The sequence below is a fragment of the Cherax quadricarinatus genome, chromosome 41 (assembly GCF_038502225.1).
Source record: "Cherax quadricarinatus isolate ZL_2023a chromosome 41, ASM3850222v1, whole genome shotgun sequence".
Lineage (NCBI taxonomy): Eukaryota > Metazoa > Arthropoda > Malacostraca > Decapoda > Parastacidae > Cherax > Cherax quadricarinatus.
In genome coordinates this window covers 8273718-8293676 of record NC_091332.1, presented here as the reverse complement: position 1 = coordinate 8293676, position 19959 = coordinate 8273718, and the positions used below count along the sequence as shown (strand labels likewise).

General features: G+C 41.2%; 2 protein-coding genes across 7 annotated transcripts in view; one reads left to right on the top strand and one right to left on the bottom strand.

Moving 5' to 3' along the window:
* Nucleotides 1–1354: 1354 nt before the first annotated feature.
* Nucleotides 1355–19959, bottom strand: part of LOC128695790 (DET1- and DDB1-associated protein 1) — an 18657-nt gene continuing 52 nt past the window's right edge. The window contains exons 1-4 of one of the 4 annotated variants that reach the window (XM_053786630.2): nt 11878–12032; nt 9848–9986; nt 5827–5885; nt 1355–3409 (exon numbers count right to left, since the gene is read on the bottom strand). In XM_053786630.2, coding sequence (XP_053642605.1) covers nt 3305–3409; nt 5827–5885; nt 9848–9986; nt 11878–11880 — 306 coding nt within the window. In that variant the 5' untranslated portion in view covers nt 11881–12032 and the 3' untranslated portion in view covers nt 1355–3304. Of the gene's footprint in view, nt 3410–5826; nt 5886–9847; nt 9987–11716; nt 11741–11823; nt 12033–19959 lie in introns of those variants that run through there. The other 3 variants (XM_053786629.1, XM_053786631.1, XM_053786628.1) reach the window with 3 other exon arrangements.
* The window catches only part of LOC128695789 (coiled-coil domain-containing protein 97), a 21398-nt gene continuing 18939 nt past the window's right edge, over nt 17501–19959 (top strand). The window contains exon 1 of one of the 3 annotated variants that reach the window (XM_053786621.2): nt 17501–17639. The gene's annotated coding sequence lies outside the window, so the exon portion shown is untranslated. Of the gene's footprint in view, nt 17640–19771; nt 19929–19959 lie in introns of those variants that run through there. The other 2 variants (XM_053786627.2, XM_053786619.2) reach the window with 2 other exon arrangements.

Sequence of the window (19959 nt, the reverse complement as noted above, 5' to 3'; positions counted from 1 at the left end):
CAAGACTTAATAGCTTTCCACCACCTAATTCAACAAGGGTAATTACTTAAATTAATGCCCCCTTGCTGTGACAAGGGACTATTCGAGGAATTAACCTTCGTTCTTAAACTTCTGAAGTGGCCCCTTCCTCTTGAGAAAGAGGGACTGGCCTTCTCCAACCAATTTAAGGTTTTGGATGATTCTAGCTTAGTTTCCAGTGGATGCTTATGTATCTACTGGCAACTCTACTACCTCTGTGTACAGTCCAGAAAAAAAAATGAAAGTTAGCAGGTGCTCACCAGACCCTGCTGCTGCTGTTCTTACTCTTGCTGGTAAAAATGTGACCCTCATCAGTTGCAATGTGACAATGATGGGCAAATGCGGTTTCCTTTCCACAACCTGCATGGTCATGGTCTCACATGACCATGACGATGCAGGTGTATACATTATTTCATGTGGATTTTGTGACTAGAAAAAGGTGGGAGAGATCTCCCATAGCCTACAAATTAGATTAAAAGAATGCCAGCATGCCTGCAGGATATGTATAACAAGTGTGATACTGTACATAGGGATCAGACTGCATGCCTTATGTCTTGGAAGGATGAAGGATGCTAATCTGAGCACAATAGAATCAAGTTTTCAGTTTAGCTAATCTTACAAAAATAAGTCATTAGAAAGACCAGAAGGCTTCCTGTAGTGCTATCTATCAGTTCACCTTGCACTGACCTGGCTACTCACTTGACTATGTTTGTATAAATCTCCTAGTAGTACATATTTGTGTATTGACCAAAGAAGCCTGTCCACAGGCATATTGTCTCAGTTTCTCTCTGCAACTGTCTTTCACCATAAAAATTTGCAAGATTTACCTTAATCTTGCATGTTCATGAGACAGAGACAAGATATCTTGTCATATTGCAAAATGCTGAAATGGTATCCATTTTACACTCATATGGCAGAATGGTAGTACAGTGCCCTCTTGGGTGGTTGGTCTGAACCTCATTTCTACCAACATCCACAAAGGCATGTTGCCTGCCAATTAGCTTAAGCTCCAGGGACAGGCTAAACTTCCAGGTGTGCAGAAGAAAGTGAACAAGTTTCTGTGCACAGCTAACACAGTGCTTGGTTAGTTTCTATGATGCGATCATCTTTGTGAAAGAAGACCCAGGCAGTACTGCCCAAGGCATCAACGAAGACTAATCCCATCACATCAAAAAAGTATTTACTTCTAAACTTTATTATTTTACTTTGTCAAATGAATTCCTAAATGGGTCAATAAGCTTTTGGTCTTGAAACCAAAGAATACGATACAAATATTTTTGGCTACAACGAAAATTCTTGCATAGTTCAATGAACACAATGGAGGAGTAAAACTAAATTTAATTTTACTCATTTTCTTATTAGATTTTTGCCCTGTCATTCACTAATATATACATATACAATACAGCTGTGTCTTCAGATGTATGAAATGAATGTGATGCAATGAAAAGAAAAATCTGCACCTCCCTGTATCAATTCTCTTGATACTATTAATTATAGAAACAAGACACTGAATGAAACCAATTTCACAATGAATTAATATATTTTTAAATATTTAATCCTGAAAGTTCTCAAATATATTATCAAAATGGATAATGAATATATATATAAAATGCATGATTCTCTATTCAGGTTATAAAATAGAAATGCTGTACTAAAAATCCCACGAAGTAACTTTATATTACCTTGGTTTCTTCCATAATTCAGATAAAAGAACATGTTCATAGTTTTCATCTACGCAACTGTTTGTCCTTGTAGTTCACTAACTCACTGCAGTTTTTTTTTTTTCTGACTAGAAACTTTTCTATCACTTGGTACTAATTTAGTATATTATAAATGTTTAAGACTACTACTTGCACTATTTATTATACTTAGGTTTAGATGCAAATATGATTCTTGAAAAATATCTAAAGTAAAAAAAATTAATGTGTGGCAAACAACTGAAGGCATGCGTAATTTCCCAAAGATTTACACATTACTTGTACAGTATTATATGGGAAAGCTTTTTCAAGTTTCCTAGCAAAACTGTACCTTGACAGCTTCCTACTAAGACTTACATAACACACAGACATTATTCATGAAAAAAATACATGTTATAATTACTGGTAATTAAATCTATTAAGCCAATATTTTAACATGCTTCCCACTCTGTAGTAGCTATGGTATGAGAATATATTACCATCAAACATTACTAAGAGTAGCAAAAATATAGTTCCTGATCGAAACTGTATAAAATCCTGCATCAGCAAAGATGACCACACAAGCAAAAAATCTGCTTTTACATAAAAGAGAAGGTAAGCAAATACATAACTCTTAAAAATCTTTATCATGGTAAAGCATTCTTAACCTAAAATTTTACTATTCAATAATGCCACACAGTAAGACTTTCATATTATCCTTATCCCAAGCTCTGCAGTAACATCTATACAGTCTCAATCAGTGCCAGATTCATCCCCCCACTTATCCATTCTAGACTATATTAAAAACTCAAGTGATTAATATAACTTTTAACAAAAATTAACGTAAGAAACCAAAAAATTAATATAATCAAACATCAATTCTATTAAACCATTTACTTAACTTCTTCCAGGAAATTCACCTTTCAAAAACAAAAACAAAGCATTATTGTATATGAACTTCATTACTGATGAAATGGACTATAACAAAGTTAAATGCTAGAAAAAAATAATTTGCTTATCTCTTTATGAGGTATTCATCGAAGCTATTGGCACCTGCTAGATAATGCCTCCATTATTGAACATTAAAATCTCACAGCAACAATAATGTACAGTATCTTCCATTAATAAAAAAAGAAATGCAATTTCACTTAGGTGGCAAATTAAATGTTTGATTTAAAAAAAAAATACCTAGCTGACAGTTAAGGAAGACACAGTCAATCTTCAAAAATATATCTTACACTGTAATATTTAGTACAATCTTAGTATTATAGGATACCATTGAACTTCGGCCCAAAACCCATTCTTTACATACTGTACAAAAACCACTACAATTTTGGACCCAAATTTATAAAACCATCACACCTTCATATTCAAATATTAGTTAACATATTTCAAATTTATAAGTCTAATCCACATTTTAATTTAATGATAAACACTATGCAGAATTAACAGGTTTATTTCTGAGCATCATAACTCCACCTCAGGAATGATTATGACTATGAGCCTCAACTCTTGAAGCAGGTTCAGTAAACACAAACATACGAGTCCACCTAATCCTGTCTTATTCAATGGCAAATGTGATTGACTGCTACAGGTAGTAGTAGTTGTGGCTATGGAGAATCAGAAGAAGGGCCAGGTTCTAAACGGGGTCGCTTGTTGCGGGGAGCTTCTTCTTCATTGCTGCCAGAACCTGTCTCACGTTTCTTTTTTGGACACTGAAACAAAAAAAGAAAATACAATGCTTAAATTTTATATTTAGATAAACCAGAGGTAAATTCAAAAGCACAAGATGACAACTGTCACTGAATATAATTATAGTACATATTTATATTCGAGGTGAAGTCAAGATGGTCTTTTTTCACTCAAGAAAGCAATATGTACTTACTGCAAAGGACATATATTTACTGGGGACAAGGATACAATATATGCATAAAAAAAAGCAGAGAGTACCTAGGGATTGGCAGATAGCATGCATAGTTTCTTTGTATAAGGGAAAAGGGACAAAAGTGTAAGAATTATAAGGAAATAAGCATGCTCAATATATCAAATAAAGTTCATGGTAAAATTAATATGGTAGGGATGTGTAGACCAAGTGTCTGCAATGAAGCATACGTATAAGCAAACAATGCTTAGATAAAGGTAAGGAACATTTTGTTGCATTTATGGATAAGATGGAGAGGAGCAACGTGGAAATGTGCATACATGGAATACGAGGTGAACCACAGAACAGACTAGTGTAAAAAGATGGGTGGTGCGTCAAAGTATCTATCTAAATAAAGAACTTTATCTATGAAGAGGAAAAAAAAAAGAGGGTGCGGGGGGGGGGGGGGAAAGAATGTACCAGAGTATTTTGCTGCAACATTTAAAGTCCAAGTTTGGACTTTAAATGTTGCAGCAAAATGGTAGCTAGAAATAGCAGATATGTCATTTTGAGGCCAGTGTGGATTTTTCACAAGGAATAAACTGTTGCTCTACTGAGATATAACCACAATATACTTTCACCTATTTCCCTTGATATATTGTGCCTCACAATGCCTTTAATGAATAATGTTTCATCCTTTTTTTTTTCTTTAACCCATGAACTGTGGCATATCCAGACATTTTTTTTGTTTGTGTAATAAGATTTTGAAAAAAAATAAATAAATAAAGGAAGTATTTTTTCCTTACCGATCTCGGCAAGAGTGGTGTAAATGTACCAGCAATATTTGCTGTAAGGTTTATAATATACTGATGCCAAATTATGATTATTTTTTCAGATTTTTTTATTGTTTTTAAAATGTTATATACTATGTACACTAGTTTCTTATGATATTAGATGTATTTCAAGGTATTTTAGGGCTTCAAACAAGGGAAAATGCATAGCCTGACACTGCAACAATTGTTTTTTATTGCATTTTTTACTGCTTTGGTCTTCTGACACTATGTACAAGGAATACTTATGGTATTACAGTAGTTTCCAGGTGTCATAATATGTACTTAAAACATTAAAGTCAGTCACATTTTTTTTGACTACTGGGGTAACCTAAGTTAATAATTATGTTGTTACAGTATATTTTAATTTGGTGGAATAACCTGGGTTATTCTAACAATGTAATTTGTGTCCAAGACAACTGTGTGCTTTAAGACCACTGCAAAACATATATTTACAAGGAATCCTAAATGTATTACAATCGTTTTATGATGTAATACTCATTCAAATATGGAAACAAGTCACACTGACTATAGTGGGTTATCCTAAGTTATATCTGCATAGTGTGCTTTTTGGCCAAATTCCAATGTTAGTATCATAAAGTTGTAATGAATTTGGAAAGAATATGGCATCTTCTTGTCAGTTCCATATCCTGTTTACTGCCAGGGAAGCTGGAGCAACAGATCCTGGGTCCAGTATTTACTCACGCTAGTGAGGCATTACATAGACCTGTCGGGTCTTAGATCTTTTTTCAAAGGCAAAAAGACGTAGGAGACCCAAATGGTTGTGCTGAAGTTAAAAATACTTAAGCCAAGAAAAACTGTACAGACTAGCACATAAAAACACAGTCATCACTTGCTTGCTAGTACACTGGACATGGTTAAAAAGGTTAACTGTGTCTTTGCCTGTTTTTTCTATCTTTTTACCTTTATTCCTTATTATTTCCACCCTTATGCATATGGTAATATTTATAATTCTGAGTTCTCCTAATTTCCAAATTTAAATTAAAAAAATCCCTCTAATCTGAATTTTTTGTTCTCTGAAGTAACAAAGAGCAAGTAATATGTATGTTTACAAACATTTCTTCAGTGTAAAATCAATAAGAGGTGAAAGTTAGACAATGATGGAAATAAAGCCAACTCCAAAAATAGTTTAACATAAACACAGTATGTCAAGAGCTAATTTATGTTAATTAAAAAAACATTACGAGATACAGCAGGGCCAGAGTTCATCCCTACAAACTAATAAAGGTAATCATAAACAAACTTTCTTTTGTTAAGTAAAAGGATGCAAGTGCAACTAATGTGACATTCTATGTCACACTAGTTGCACTTGTGTCCTTTTACTTAATATATTGTAGGTAATTCACCCTGCCTTGGTGGGAGACGGCCGACTTGTTGAGGGGAAAAAAAAAAAAAAAATTCTACCAATGTTAATACATACCTTCTTTTCCCACTGCTGATGTAAATAACGCAGGAGGATATTTGTCTTCTCAGTTACAACTGCAACAAATAGGTTAAGAGTCAAAATTAACCAATCATGATTTGTTGTAGTAATAAATCAAATACTGTAGAAAATACATTTTAAAACAAACTTCTAAGGCATATCACAGCTAGGACGAACAGTAAAAAAAAAAGCCTTTCCACATTATATAATAAATAGGGGACCCAAAAAAGGAAATGTAAACTAAACCTTTGCTCACACTCCAACAGCACGTCAAGTATTAAAAACCATTTGTCTCCATTCACTCCTATCAAACACGCTCACGGCCTGCTGGAAGTCCAAGCCCCTGTGTGCGAGGGGCTTGGACTTCCAGCAGGCATGCGTGAGCGTGTTTGATAGGAGTGAATGGAGACAAATGGTTTTTAATACTTGACGTGCTGTTGGAGTGTGAGCCATTTATGAAATTCAGGGAAACCGGCAGGCCGGACTTGAGTCCTGGAGATAAGTACAGTGCCTGCACTCTGAAGGAGGGGTGTTAATGTTGCAGTTTAGTAGTGTAAAGCACCCTTCTGGCAAGACAGTGATGGAGTGAATGATGGTGAAAGTTTTTCAATCGGCCGGTGTGATAATAATAATAAAAAAAAAAAAACAAGATGGTAAATATAGTATACAGTTGAACTCTCAAATTGACAAAAGTCATATTTTAAGGAGTCACACAAGTTTAGAATCTGCATACAATACAAAAATGACATCATCAGAATAAATCTTGTTTGAGATCTGGGGTCCTTTTGCATTTTAGAGGATTTTTTACCACCAAAGTAGAGTGACCTGAAAAAAGAAGCTTTCACTGTCATTCATTCAATTACTGTCTTACCACAAGCATGCTGACATCATAGCTCAGATGACCCTCCAAACTGCAACACCTTCACCCCTCTTTCAAAGTGAAGACACTATATGTCCCATCTCCAGGAATCAAGTCCAGATAACCAGTTTTCCCTGAATTCCTTCATAAATGTTATTTTGCCCATGCTCCAACAGCACATCAAATCATAAAAATCACTCGACTCTACTCCTATATGACATGCTTACAGAAGCCTGTTGGCTGTCAAAACCTCTAGAACTCAAATCCTCCCTTACTGCCTCCCTCCAACCCTTCTTTGGATGACCCCCTCCCCTTCCTTTCCTCCACCCCAGATTTATATGCCCTCTTAGTCATCCTATTTTTCTCCAGCTTCTCTTAATGTCCAAACTACCTAAATAACCCTCCTTCTGCCCTCTGAATAATTCTTCTGGTAAACCCACACCTCCTTCTAATCTCCAGGCTTCAAATTCTCTGCATAATACTCACATCACAAATTGCCCTCAAACATGACAACACTACCTCCAGTCTCCTCACTGTAATATTTAAAACCCATTTTCTTTTTTGCACCCATGTAACAGTATTGTACTACAGTACTATACTCTAGTATTACTCTCTCTGCCTCCATAGATAAGGTTCATCTCCACAGATCCCTAAACTAAATGCCGCACCCTCTTTTTTCTTCTAACGTGAATTCTATGGTTCACCTCATCATTCAAGGATCCATCTGCCAACAAGTCCACTCCCGAATATCTGAACATGTTTACTTCCTCCATACTCCATCCCTCTGATCTGATATCCAATCTTTAACTGCACAGAATTTTTGTTACTCTTATTACCTTGCCCTTTTTTACATTCACTTTTTAAGTTCGGTCTTTTACATACTCTCCCAAATTCATCTACCAGCCTTTGCAACTTCCCTTCAGTTTTTCTCAAAAAAAAAAAAAAATGGTAATCAACAAAAAAGCAACTGTGACAACTTCCACTTTGTATTAGATTCATAAACTTTTAGTCCCACACTTCTCTAACACCCTAGCATTCACTTATTTTACAACCCTATCTATAAATATGTTAACCATGGTGGCACCATACATCCCTGTCTTCAGGCCACCTTTTAATCTTTCTTCCTCCTACATACACTAACCTGGGCTTTGCTAAATCTGGTTACCATACTCATAAATAATGGTAAGAAAGAAAAGAAATCTGGTCATGGGAAAATCATTGAAAACATTTTAAAATTAATTTTTTATGAGAGAGCCACAGTATTTGGTTAACACAAGCCTATCCGATGTTATCCTGACGCCAAATAACTTCGAACAGGCGATAAATGACATGCCCACGCACTCTGCCCCAGGGCCAGACTCATGGAACTCCGTGTTCATCAAGAACTGCAAGAAGCCCCTATCACGAGCTCTTACCATCTTACGGAGAGGGAGCATGGACACGGGGGTCGTCCCACAGTTACTAAAAACAATAGACATAGCCCCACTCCACAAAGGGGGCAGTAAAGCAACAGCAAAGAACTACAGACCGATAGCACTAACATCCCATATCATAAAAATCTTTGAAAGGGTCCTAAGAAGCAAGATCACCACCCATCTAGAAACCCATCAATTACACAACCCAGGGCAACATGGGTTTAGAACAGGTCGCTCCTGTCTGTCTCAACTATTGGATCACTACGACAAGGTCCTAGATGCACTAGAAGACAAAAAGAATGCAGATGTAATATATACAGACTTTGCAAAAGCCTTCGACAAGTGTGACCATGGCGTAATAGCGCACAAAATGCGTGCTAAAGGAATAATAGGAAAAGTTGGTCGATGGATCTATAATTTCCTCACTAACAGAACACAGAGAGTAGTAGTCAACAGAGTAAAGTCCGAGGCAGCTACGGAGAAAAGCTCTGTTCTACAAGGCACCGTACTCACTCCCATCTTGTTCCTCATCCTCATATCTGACATAGACAAGGATGTCAGCCACAGCACCGTGTCTTCCTTTGCAGATGACACCCGAATCTGCATGACAGTGTCTTCCATTGCAGACACTGCAAGGCTCCAGGCGGACATCAACCAAATCTTTCAGTGGGCTGCAGAAAACAATATGAAGTTCAACGATGAGAAATTTCAATTACTCAGATATGGTAAACACGAGGAAATTAAATCTTCATCAGAGTACAAAACAAATTCTGGCCACAAAATAGAGCGAAACACCAACGTCAAAGACCTGGGAGTGATCATGTCGGAGGATCTCACCTTCAAGGACCATAACATTGTATCAATCGCATCTGCTAGAAAAATGACAGGATGGATAATGAGAACCTTCAAAACTAGGGATGCCAAGCCCATGATGACACTCTTCAGGTCACTTGTTCTATCTAGGCTGGAATATTGCTGCACACTAACAGCACCTTTCAAGGCAGGTGAAATTGCTGACCTAGAAAATGTACAGAGAACCTTCACGGCGCGCATAACGGAGATAAAACACCTCAATTACTTGAGGTTCCTGAACCTGTATTCCCTGGAGCGCAGGCAGGAGAGATACATGATTATATACACCTGGAAAATCCTAGAGGGACTAGTACCGAACTTGCATACGAAAATCACTCACAACAAAAGCAAAAGACTTGGCAGACAATGCAACATCCCCCCAATGAAAAGCAAGGGTGTCACTAGCACGTTAAGAGACCATACAATAAGTGTCAGGGGCCTGAGACTGTTCAACTGCCTCCCAGCATACATAAGGGGGATTACCAACAGACCCCTGGCAGTCTTCAAGCTGGCACTGGACAAGCACCTAAAGTCGGTACCTGACCAGCCGGGCTGTGGCTCGTACGTTGGTTTGCGTGCAGCCAGCAGTAACAGCCTGGTTGATCAGGCTCTGATCCACCAGGAGGCCGGGTCACAGACCGGGCCGTGGGGGCGTTGACCCCTGGAACTCTCTCCAGGTAAACTCCAGGTAACTCAAGGTCAATTTACAATTTAGGGGCTGTGAGCCAAGACAAAATAGTGAATCTACTATCAGGATGCTCGTGTGAAAACACTGAATAATTAAATCTCGAAAATCGAGAAGCTTGTAAATTTGAGGGGTTTACCAGTCATGAGACTTAATGATAGCAAAACTAAATTAACAAAAAATAAGTACTGTATAAAAAAGACTTACTTTCCTGAGAGCTTGGATTATCTTTGGTTGGAAGATAAACAGGGGGTTTCTTATAGGAGGTTCGACCACTTGGGTCTCCTTGGAACCTACTAAAATTTTGCTCATTGTAAACTGGGAGTCCTTTTAAAAATGAAGAAGCCTGCAAAAGACCATAGATCATGTTGTACTTTTAGTGGTAAATACTTCTAATTTAATATTATTATTATTCACAATAAAAGATGCCTTGATTTTTCTACACCGCTTACAAGAAATTATTATAACTAATTTAACATACTGTCACATTATGTAACTAAGTACTGTATCGCACAATCTTAAAAAAAAAAAAAATTCTCAGAAATAGGGTATTATAATTAATTTTAACCTTCCCAGGAATTCACACCATGAGAGACCTGCACCTTGCCAGGGACCCACACCTCACCAGGAACCCACACCTTGCTAGAGAACCATACCTTGCAAGAACACACCCTGCCAGGGATCCATACCATGCTAGAGAACCATACTTCGACAGGGATGCACACTTCACCAGGGACCCACTCCTTCCCAGGGGAACCCACACCTTGCCTGGAGCCCATACCTTGTCATGGACTCACACCTCACCAGGAGCCCATACCTCACCAGGTACCCAAACCTCGCCAGGTACCCACACCTCGTCAAGGACCCACACCTCGCCAGGTACCCACACCTCGCCAGGGACCCACACCTCGCCAGGGACCCACACCTCGCCAGGGACCCACACCTCGCCAGGGACCCACACCTCGCCAGGGACCCACACCTCACCAGGGACCCACACCTCACCAGGGACCCACATCTCGTCAAGGACCCACACCTCGCCAGGTACCCACACCTCGCCAGGGACCCACACCTCACCAGAAACCCACACCTCACCAGGGACCCACACCTCACCAGGGACCCACACCTCACCAGGGACCCACACCTCACCAGGGACCCACACCTCACCAAGGATCCACACCTCGCCAGAGACCCACACCTCGCCAGGTACCCACACCTCGCCAGGGACCCACATCTCACCAGGGACCCACACCTCGCCAGGGACCCACACCTCACCAGGGACCCACACCTCACCAGGGACCCACACCTCACCAAGGATCCACACCTCGCCAGGGACCCACACCTCGCCAGGGACCCACACCTCGCCAGGGACTCGCACCTCACCAGGGACCCACACCTCGCCAGGGACCCACACCTCACCAGGGACCCACACCTCACCAGGGACCCACACCTCGCCAGGGACCCACACCTCACCAGGGACCCACACCTCACCAGGGACCCACATCTCGTCAAGGACCCACACCTCGCCAGGTACCCACACCTCGCCAGGGACCCACACCTCACCAGAAACCCACACCTCACCAGGGACCCACACCTCACCAGGGACCCACACCTCACCAGGGACCCACACCTCACCAGGGACCCACACCTCACCAAGGATCCACACCTCGCCAGAGACCCACACCTCGCCAGGTACCCACACCTCGCCAGGGACCCACATCTCACCAGGGACCCACACCTCGCCAGGGACCCACACCTCACCAGGGACCCACACCTCACCAGGGACCCACACCTCACCAAGGATCCACACCTCGCCAGGGACCCACACCTCGCCAGGGACCCACACCTCGCCAGGGACTCGCACCTCACCAGGGACCCACACCTCGCCAGGGACCCACACCTCACCAGGGACCCACACCTCACCAGGGACCCACACCTCGCCAGGGACCCACACCTCACCAGGGACCCACACCTCGCCAGGGACCCACACCTCGCCAGGGACTCACACCTCGCCAGGGACTCACACCTCGCCAGGGACTCACACCTCACCAGGGACCCACACCTAGGGAGTGGTCTCACCATTCCTTCCAACTTCTAACACGCTGACATACCGACTACAGTATCACGATGTCAAATGCACAGAGAGATGCATCATACACATGTGTAATGTACCGTTGATAGCCTACTTGCTCATTACGAAGGAGAAATAAATAATATTGTGCAGGAACAGAGAGAATTACCATGTTGTTGCTGCTCTGGTGTCGCGGTGTTCGTATCCGCCAACACTTCCAACTTATAACTTTTGAAAGAGTTTATTATCCATGACATTTAATAGTAACTTTATTTCTTTTCATTAACTCATGCGTGAGTAATTTTATAATTTTCAAAACAGAAGAAAAATGTATTACTCGACGATTTACTCCAATGACGTTATAGTGTGGGATACGAAGGATTGTGAAAAACAGAAAGGTGAATATTGACCCTTCATGACATGAATTGCTGTATATTCTAGCTAATACGACACTAGTTCGTCGAAATACTTTTTAAAGTATCCATCTGTGTCTTAATTTCACCCACATGTATAAGGAATTTATTCACATTTTTTACAGAAATGCAATTATAGTTGCCAAAGTTAGGATAATGCAGTTATGTAGACCTACAAACTCTTATGCAAAGATAGAATAGGCCTATGTGCACATAAAATCCCTAAGGTTTTGCAGAGAAGAGTGGTTGAGGAAATTTTGTTCAGTTGTAAAGCGTTAATAATCACAAATAAAAGGGTAGTGTTCGATTCCTGGGAGGGTCACCAAATACTGAAAGGTCCCCTTACACATGTCCTTAATCGCCCAGCAGTAGATAGATTTTTGGGTGTTAATCGGCTGTTGTGAATCGCATCCAAAGGAAGGACCCAGGTCAAACCCTGGACAAGGTGTGAGTTATGTGCAAATCTCTTCTATCTAGGCTGGAATATTGCTGCACACTAACAGCACCTTTCAAGGCAGGTGAAATTGCTGACCTAGAAAATGTACATTATTATTATTATAATCAAAAAGAAGCGCTAAGCCACAAGGACTATACAGCTAGAAAATGTAGAGAACCTTCACGGCGCGCATAACGGAGATAAAACACCTCAATTACTGGGAGCGCTTGAAGTTCCTGAACCTGTATTCCCTGGAACGCAGGCGGGAGAGATACATGATTATATACACCTGGAAAATCCTAGAGGGACTAGTACCAAACTTGCACACGAAAATCACTCACAACGAAAGCAAAACACTCGGCAGACGATGCAACATCCCCCCAATGAAAAGCAGGGGTGTCACTAGCACGATAAGAGACAACACAATAAGTGTCAGGGGCCCAAGACTGTTCAACTGCCTCCCAGCATACATAAGGGGGATTACCAATAGACCCCTGGCTGTCTTCAAGCAGGCACTGGACAAGCACCTAAAGTCGGTACCTGACCAGCCGGGCTGTTGTTCATACGTTGGATTGCGTGCAGCCAGCAGTAACAGCCTGGTTGATCAGGCCCTGATCCACCATGAGGCCTGGTCACAGACCGGGCCGCGGGGGCTTTGACCCCCGGAACTCTCTCCAGGTAAACTCCTAACACCTGCTGCCTCTGTTCATCTCGCAGTAAACAGGTAAGTAGAAATTATTCTACTGTTGTAACCTCAGTGGAAATAAGCCACATTGCTTAGGTGTCTTTGGGTTTTAAACCTCCGTGATTACTATTTCATATTAAATGTTTTTCATCCAATACACAAGAGCACAGTTTCCACTAGCAAACATCGATGAATTAAAGGAGGATGACCAGAATGGCAATTAGAATTTTACTATAATCAACAATCACAGTACTGGAAAAAAAAAGGTTGAAAAAAAAGGAAATCCCCGTGCGGGAGATAGAAGATTTGATGATCGTAAACCTTGAAGCCTTGCAGAGGAGTCAACAAGTTCATACTCTGAATACTAGAATGTTCAGTGACTCAGTAAATGGCTATTTATGTGTCTGCTGAAGTGACACAGTCAGCATCATTAGATCAAATGTATAACACCAACAAGTTGATGAATGAGATATATGTACAACACCTGGGTATCTTTGAGAGATACATTTCGCCTGCGCAGTAAATTTGATCAATCTGTATTATACAAATAAAGCCTGCTATGCAGGCGAAATGCTTCTCAATAGAGGTGCTGCACATGTATCTTATTCATCGACACAGCTTTGAATGCGAAGCGTGATTGGATATTAAGAGTCAAACAGGTTTTAAATAATTTTTTTTTGTATCTTCTGGAGATTACCCCTCAAGGAAGGTTCCTTGATGTTGGTGAGGGGCTCTTGATTTAGGGAATTGGATCTGTGCTCCAGTTCCCCAAATTAAGCCTGAATGCCTTCCACATCCCCCCCCAGGCGCTGTATAATCCTCCGGGTTTAGCGCTTCCCCCTTGATTGTAATAATAATAATAATAATTCTGGAGATTAGCTTAACATACGGCACGCATAAATAAGATAAAACACCTCATTTACTGGGAGCGCTTAAGTTCCTGAACCTGTACTCCCTGGAACGCAGGCGGGAGAGATACATGATTATATACACCTGGAAAATCCTAGAGGGATTAGTTCCAAACTTGCACACGAAAATCACTCATAACGAAAGCAAAACACTCGGCAGACGATGCAACATCCCCCCAATGAAAAGCAGGGGTGTCACTAGCACGTTAAGAGACAACACAATAAGTGTCAGGGGCCCAAGATTGTTCAACTGCCTCCCAGCATACATAAGGGGGATTACCAATAGACCCCTGGCTGTCTTCAAGCTGGCACTGGACAAGCATCTAAAGTCGGCACCTGACCAGCCGGGCTGTTGTTCGTACGTTGGATTGCGTGCAGCCAGCAGTAACAGCCTGGTTGATCAGGCTCTGATCCACCATGAGGCCTGGTCACAGACCGGGCCGCGGGGGCATTGGCCCCCGGAACTCTCTCTAGGCACACCCCATACTCATCCTGTGGGCGGTAGTCAAAGGATTACAGAGGTACATAATGGATCCAAGGACTGGGCCGCAGTTTTGATAGACAAGTTACAGTGGTAATGAACTATTTACGTGTTATATCCGGTCACAATGGTAATGGGTTATTTATGCAGACATAAATTTGATGGAATGTGTCAATAATGTTTTAGCCGATATAACCCCAGGAGGCAGCTCAGATGAAAATTCACATACACATGTGATTTTTTTTTTTATTCGCCGGTATTCTCCCGGCCCGGGTCTTTTCCAAGTAGTGGTGACCCGGCCTTGGCTCCCTATCTGGGGAGTGTCTCGAGACTTAAGTCTCCCATGAGAGGAGGTATAAGTACCTCCTCACATTTGGGACCAAGTGTCCCCAGGCCTAGCCACATTCCCCGCCCTCACGGGGCTCGTAGGGAGAAGCTAGGCCTCTGGTCTGCCATCTGCCCCGCCCCAAAGGGGCTCGTGGGGTGGCAGTCTTATGAGCTGCAGATGGTAGCAAGCTCAGGCCGTTACACATGTAATAAATGGTTTTGAAAACGGACAAGTTGAAGAATTGAGACACTTATGCAACATATGAGAATTTTTATTGAAGAAACGTTTCGCCACACAGTGGACTGAACACATCGATTCCAGGCTGAGGGACTGATTACCTCTGTGGAAAATTGCATTTATCTGAATGTAACTAATTATGTACATAACAGTAAATGATAACAAAGATAATTATTATTTATCAATGTTACATAGACAAGTAGGAATTTGGGACACCTAGGTCGCAAAAAATGTCCCCCTTCGATACCTACCACTGTCATAGCCACAAGTTGCTCTGGACCTATTAATTAAATGAAATATACATACACCAGGAATACTGGTAAATATATAAATTTGTGAACTGTATATTAAAAATAATAAATGGTTATATATACACACAATTACATAACAGAAGGAAAATATATCTTAATATCACTCACCAATTTGACTGGAGATTAATGTGCATCATACTCAGAAAACCTCACTCTAAACTAAATCTATGAAAATAATGCTGGCCAGAATTACACACAAATCTAGAGAGCTTATCTGAGGTTCCTGGAGCTGTCTTGTCCAGTCGTCTGATATCTCAAGTTATGCAGGAATGCACATCCACCAATTTCGCCTCCTATTTGAGAGGTGTCAACACAATTTTAACCTCTAGAGCACGAAAAATTCTTCCCATTACACCAACGTTTGTACAAAATTTAAAACCAAGATGGTGAGTCTCGTCTGCGCAGACGCAGGCTTTCCGTTTTCTATGACAAATATTATTAAATACAGTATGGCCATCTATTTACATATAAATACTGAATTTCTGGAAAATATATACAGTATTTTCCACAACCTCAATCTCCTCTCCTTACTTATTTCTACTTTGTATTGGACTGATGAAGTCAATGTGTGGCGAAACGTTTCTTCAATAAAGACTCCCATATGTTGCATGTCTCAATTCTTCAACATACACATGAACAATTAAATAAGCAACAAATTCACCTTAAGCCAGCAGATAGGGGAGCCAACAAGACTGGAAAATACACTTGACCCTATCTTCACTAATAATGATGATCTGGTACGAAACATAAGAGCATCAGTGCGTTATCGAGGACTGTCTTATTTCCAATAGGGTCCTTCAGTCTTGTTTGTTGTGGGTACAACAATCGATTAACACCCAGTTACCTACTTACTGCTAGGTGAACAGGGACAGCAGGTGTAAAGAAACTTATCCAACATTTATACCCTTGCCGGGGATTGAACGATGGACACTCAGTGTGAAGCGAGAGCTTTGCCTACCAGGCCACGGGACACTTTTTCTTGACAGAAGGAGCAACAGTCAGAAACGTAGCGAATGTACATGCCATTGTTCTTCTCTACCTCCTTACGGACAAGTGTTGAGTTATTTCCATCACCACCTTCAGATGTAATTCGCTTTCATTACTCTGATCACTAGTTCTACCGACAGAGCGCTAATAGATCTCCCGCAATGCTCTCTTTTATGTACTACTACTCAGAGCCGGCTTCAGGAAGTGTGGGGCCCAATTGGGAACAATTTTGGTGGGCCCCATGTATGGAAATTATTATTATTATAATCATGGGGAGCGCTAAACCCGTAGGATTATACAGCGCATGTGGGGGGATGGAAGGTATTCAGGTTCAATTCAGGGAACCGGAGCACAGATCCAATTCCCTAGATCAAGAGCCCCTCACCAACGTCAAGGAACCTCCCTTGAGGGGCCATGTATGGAAAGCAATCAAACTGCGCTTAAAAAAAATGCATGCAAGTTAATAGACCAAACAGATGTAAGCTACATTTTAATATAATATTGCACACATGTAAGCCCACAAGTAAAAAAAAATTGTCGAAGTTTAAACTCCTGCTAATTTCAGATTTAATGGACATAATCGCCATACTGTTCAAACATTCTTGCTGAATTGATGATCTCAAGTAAGTTTTGATCAGTTTCAGCTTGGAAAAAACTCCTTTCTTCAGATGTTCCTTTTTTTACTTCATTTTGTGTGTACATGACAAGCCGAGAGTAAATTACATTCTAGTGCGGGGCCCCCTTAGGCGAGGGGCCCCATTGGGAGCAATCGGTCCGATCGGTTTGGCCCTGCTACTACTACTACTGCTACTTTTATTATTATGGGGAGCGCTAAACCAGTAGGGATTATACAGGCTTGATTCAGGGAATTAGAGCACAGATCTAATTCCTTAGATCAAGAGCCCCAACAACATCAAGAAACCTCCCTTGAGGAGACTAATTCTACTATAACTACTACTACTACTCCTACCACACCCTTCTTTCCCCCGCCCCTTCCAGTAGTGTCGTTTATCCTCTACTTTTCCTTGCTTCAGTTGTGACTTGGCAGTGGTGCAGGACAGACTGAAATATCTTGAAGTTTTGAGGTGGTCAGTCCCTGAGCCTGGAGAGGTGTTCAGCTCATCTAGTTTTACGTTCCAGCCACGGTATTGTGGATTTTTATTCTTTACGAGACCTTTGAGCCATCATCATACACAGCAGCAGCGTGTGAGAGGAACTGTTTAAAGTAAACTCTTAGTACCTATACTGTTCCATGGCCTGGTAGGCAACGCTCTCGCCTTACACACCGAGTGTCATTTCCCTGCTGGGTGGACACATTAATATATCTTTATTTCTACAAGTACAAGGTATATAGGCATAGCTGACATCCTACTATATAGAAAGCCGCTTGTTATGCAGATTAGGTCAGTTTTGTCCCAGGATGCGGCCCACACCAGTCGACTAACACCCAGGTACCCATTTTACACTGATGGGTGAACAAGGACAGCAGGTGTCTTATGGAAACACGTCCTAATGTTTTCCAACCGTACCAGTGATTCGAACTCCTGACCTCAGCGTGTGAGCTGAGTGCGCTAGCGATAAAGCTACATGTGCTGTCCTTGTTCACCTAGTAAGCAAGTTGGTACTTGGGTGTTCGTCGACTCGTGTGGGTCGCGTCCTGGGGAGCAAGACTGAAGGACCCCAGTGGGAATAAGACAGTCCTCGATGACGCATTGACTTTCTTGGGTTATCCTGGGTGGCTAACCCTCCGGGGTTAAAAATCCGAACAAAATCTTCTCTAACCTTGGCGATGATTGAAGGTTTATTTGATTCACTGACCCTTCTGCAATTGATTATATACAAGTTATTAAATAAAACACGTACAGCTCGTGGGCATCTTTAATAAAATGCCTGAACGTTACGCCTGCACAACAGGCTTCTGCCGAGACAGTTTTGACTGGGTGGTCAGTAAGTTTATTCAGCTATACACAAATGCAGTTATGTAGATTATCATACATAGCAACATATGTGTAGAGAACCTGGGATAACCCAAAAAAGTCAGACTGACTTATTTCCATTGGGGTCCACCCCTCAAGTCTGCCCACCTCCCTCGAAGGGTAACTGACTGACTGCATCAAAATATATTTTGTCTACAGTGCTGTATTCACCTATATTCGACTGTAGAATTGTAGATAAATGGTTCAGAGAACTAACAAGTTGATAATTAAGACACTTGGGTATCCGACTGCTCAATGCTGAGGGGACTGATTACCTCAAACTCATTTTTCACCATTCACCTCTACTGGACTGATGAACCCACTTACTGGTGAAACGTGTGCACAGTAAAAACACCCAAATGTTGTACAAGTGTCTTAATCATTGACTGAAGAATCCTGTTGTGCGGGCGAAAAGTTTTAGTAATAAAGACACTCAATTTTGCAGTGTTTTATTCATCTAAGATAAGATAAGATAAGATTTCGTTCGGATTTTTAACCCCGGAGGGTTAGCCACCCAGGATAACCCAAGAAAGTCAGTGCGTCATCGAGGACTGTCTAACTTATTTCCATTGGGGTCCTTAATCTTGTCCCCCAGGATGCGACCCACACCAGTCGACTAACACCCAGGTACCTATTTGCTGCTAGGTGAACAGGACAACAGGTGTAAGGAAACGTGTCGAAATGTTTCCACCCGCCGGGAATCGAACCCGGGCCCTCCGTGTGTGAAGCGGGAGCTTTAGCCACCAGGCCACCGGGCCACCGGTGATTCAGCATAAATCTGAGGAAGTGGAGCTACTTTTCCTAGCTTGGATGAGCCGTGATTACCTTTTATTTCCCAGGCTGTGACCCCCTACAGGTTTAGTACATATTCTTATATGTAACTATAATAATCATTGTAGTACCCACAGTCAGTGGCCAGGCTTCAAACACCTTTTATTGTACAGCAATAAAGGAATGGAACAGACTGCCCGCACATGTCAAAGCCAGTCATAGCATGAACCAGTTCAAGAAGAGTGCCAAAAGGTGTCTGATGAATGTAGCTACAGAAAGGGAGGGGAATGATTTTCTATTTTTTAGCTAACATACGTGTAAATTTTTTACCTTATTCCTAGTAATGACCCTTGTATTGTAGATAGTCTTAATGACCTTGGTGTAGTAGATAGTCTTTTTAGTATGATAATAAGATGTTATCTTCATTGTAGAATAATAAGAAAATATTATAACCTTTATATTATAATAATAAGGTAAAAGGACCCCAATGGAAATAAGTCACTCTGTCTGACTTTTTTGGGTTATCCTAGGTTCTCTACACATATGCTGCTATGTATGATAATTCTATGTAACTGTATTTGTGTATACCTGAATAAACTTACTTACTTACTGAACTCATCGGTACTCTTAATAAAAATAAGTATATACGACCCATGGACCGTCTTAACTCTTCAAGCCAGCAATTAGGTAAACATTGGATATTTTAATGTTTTATAAT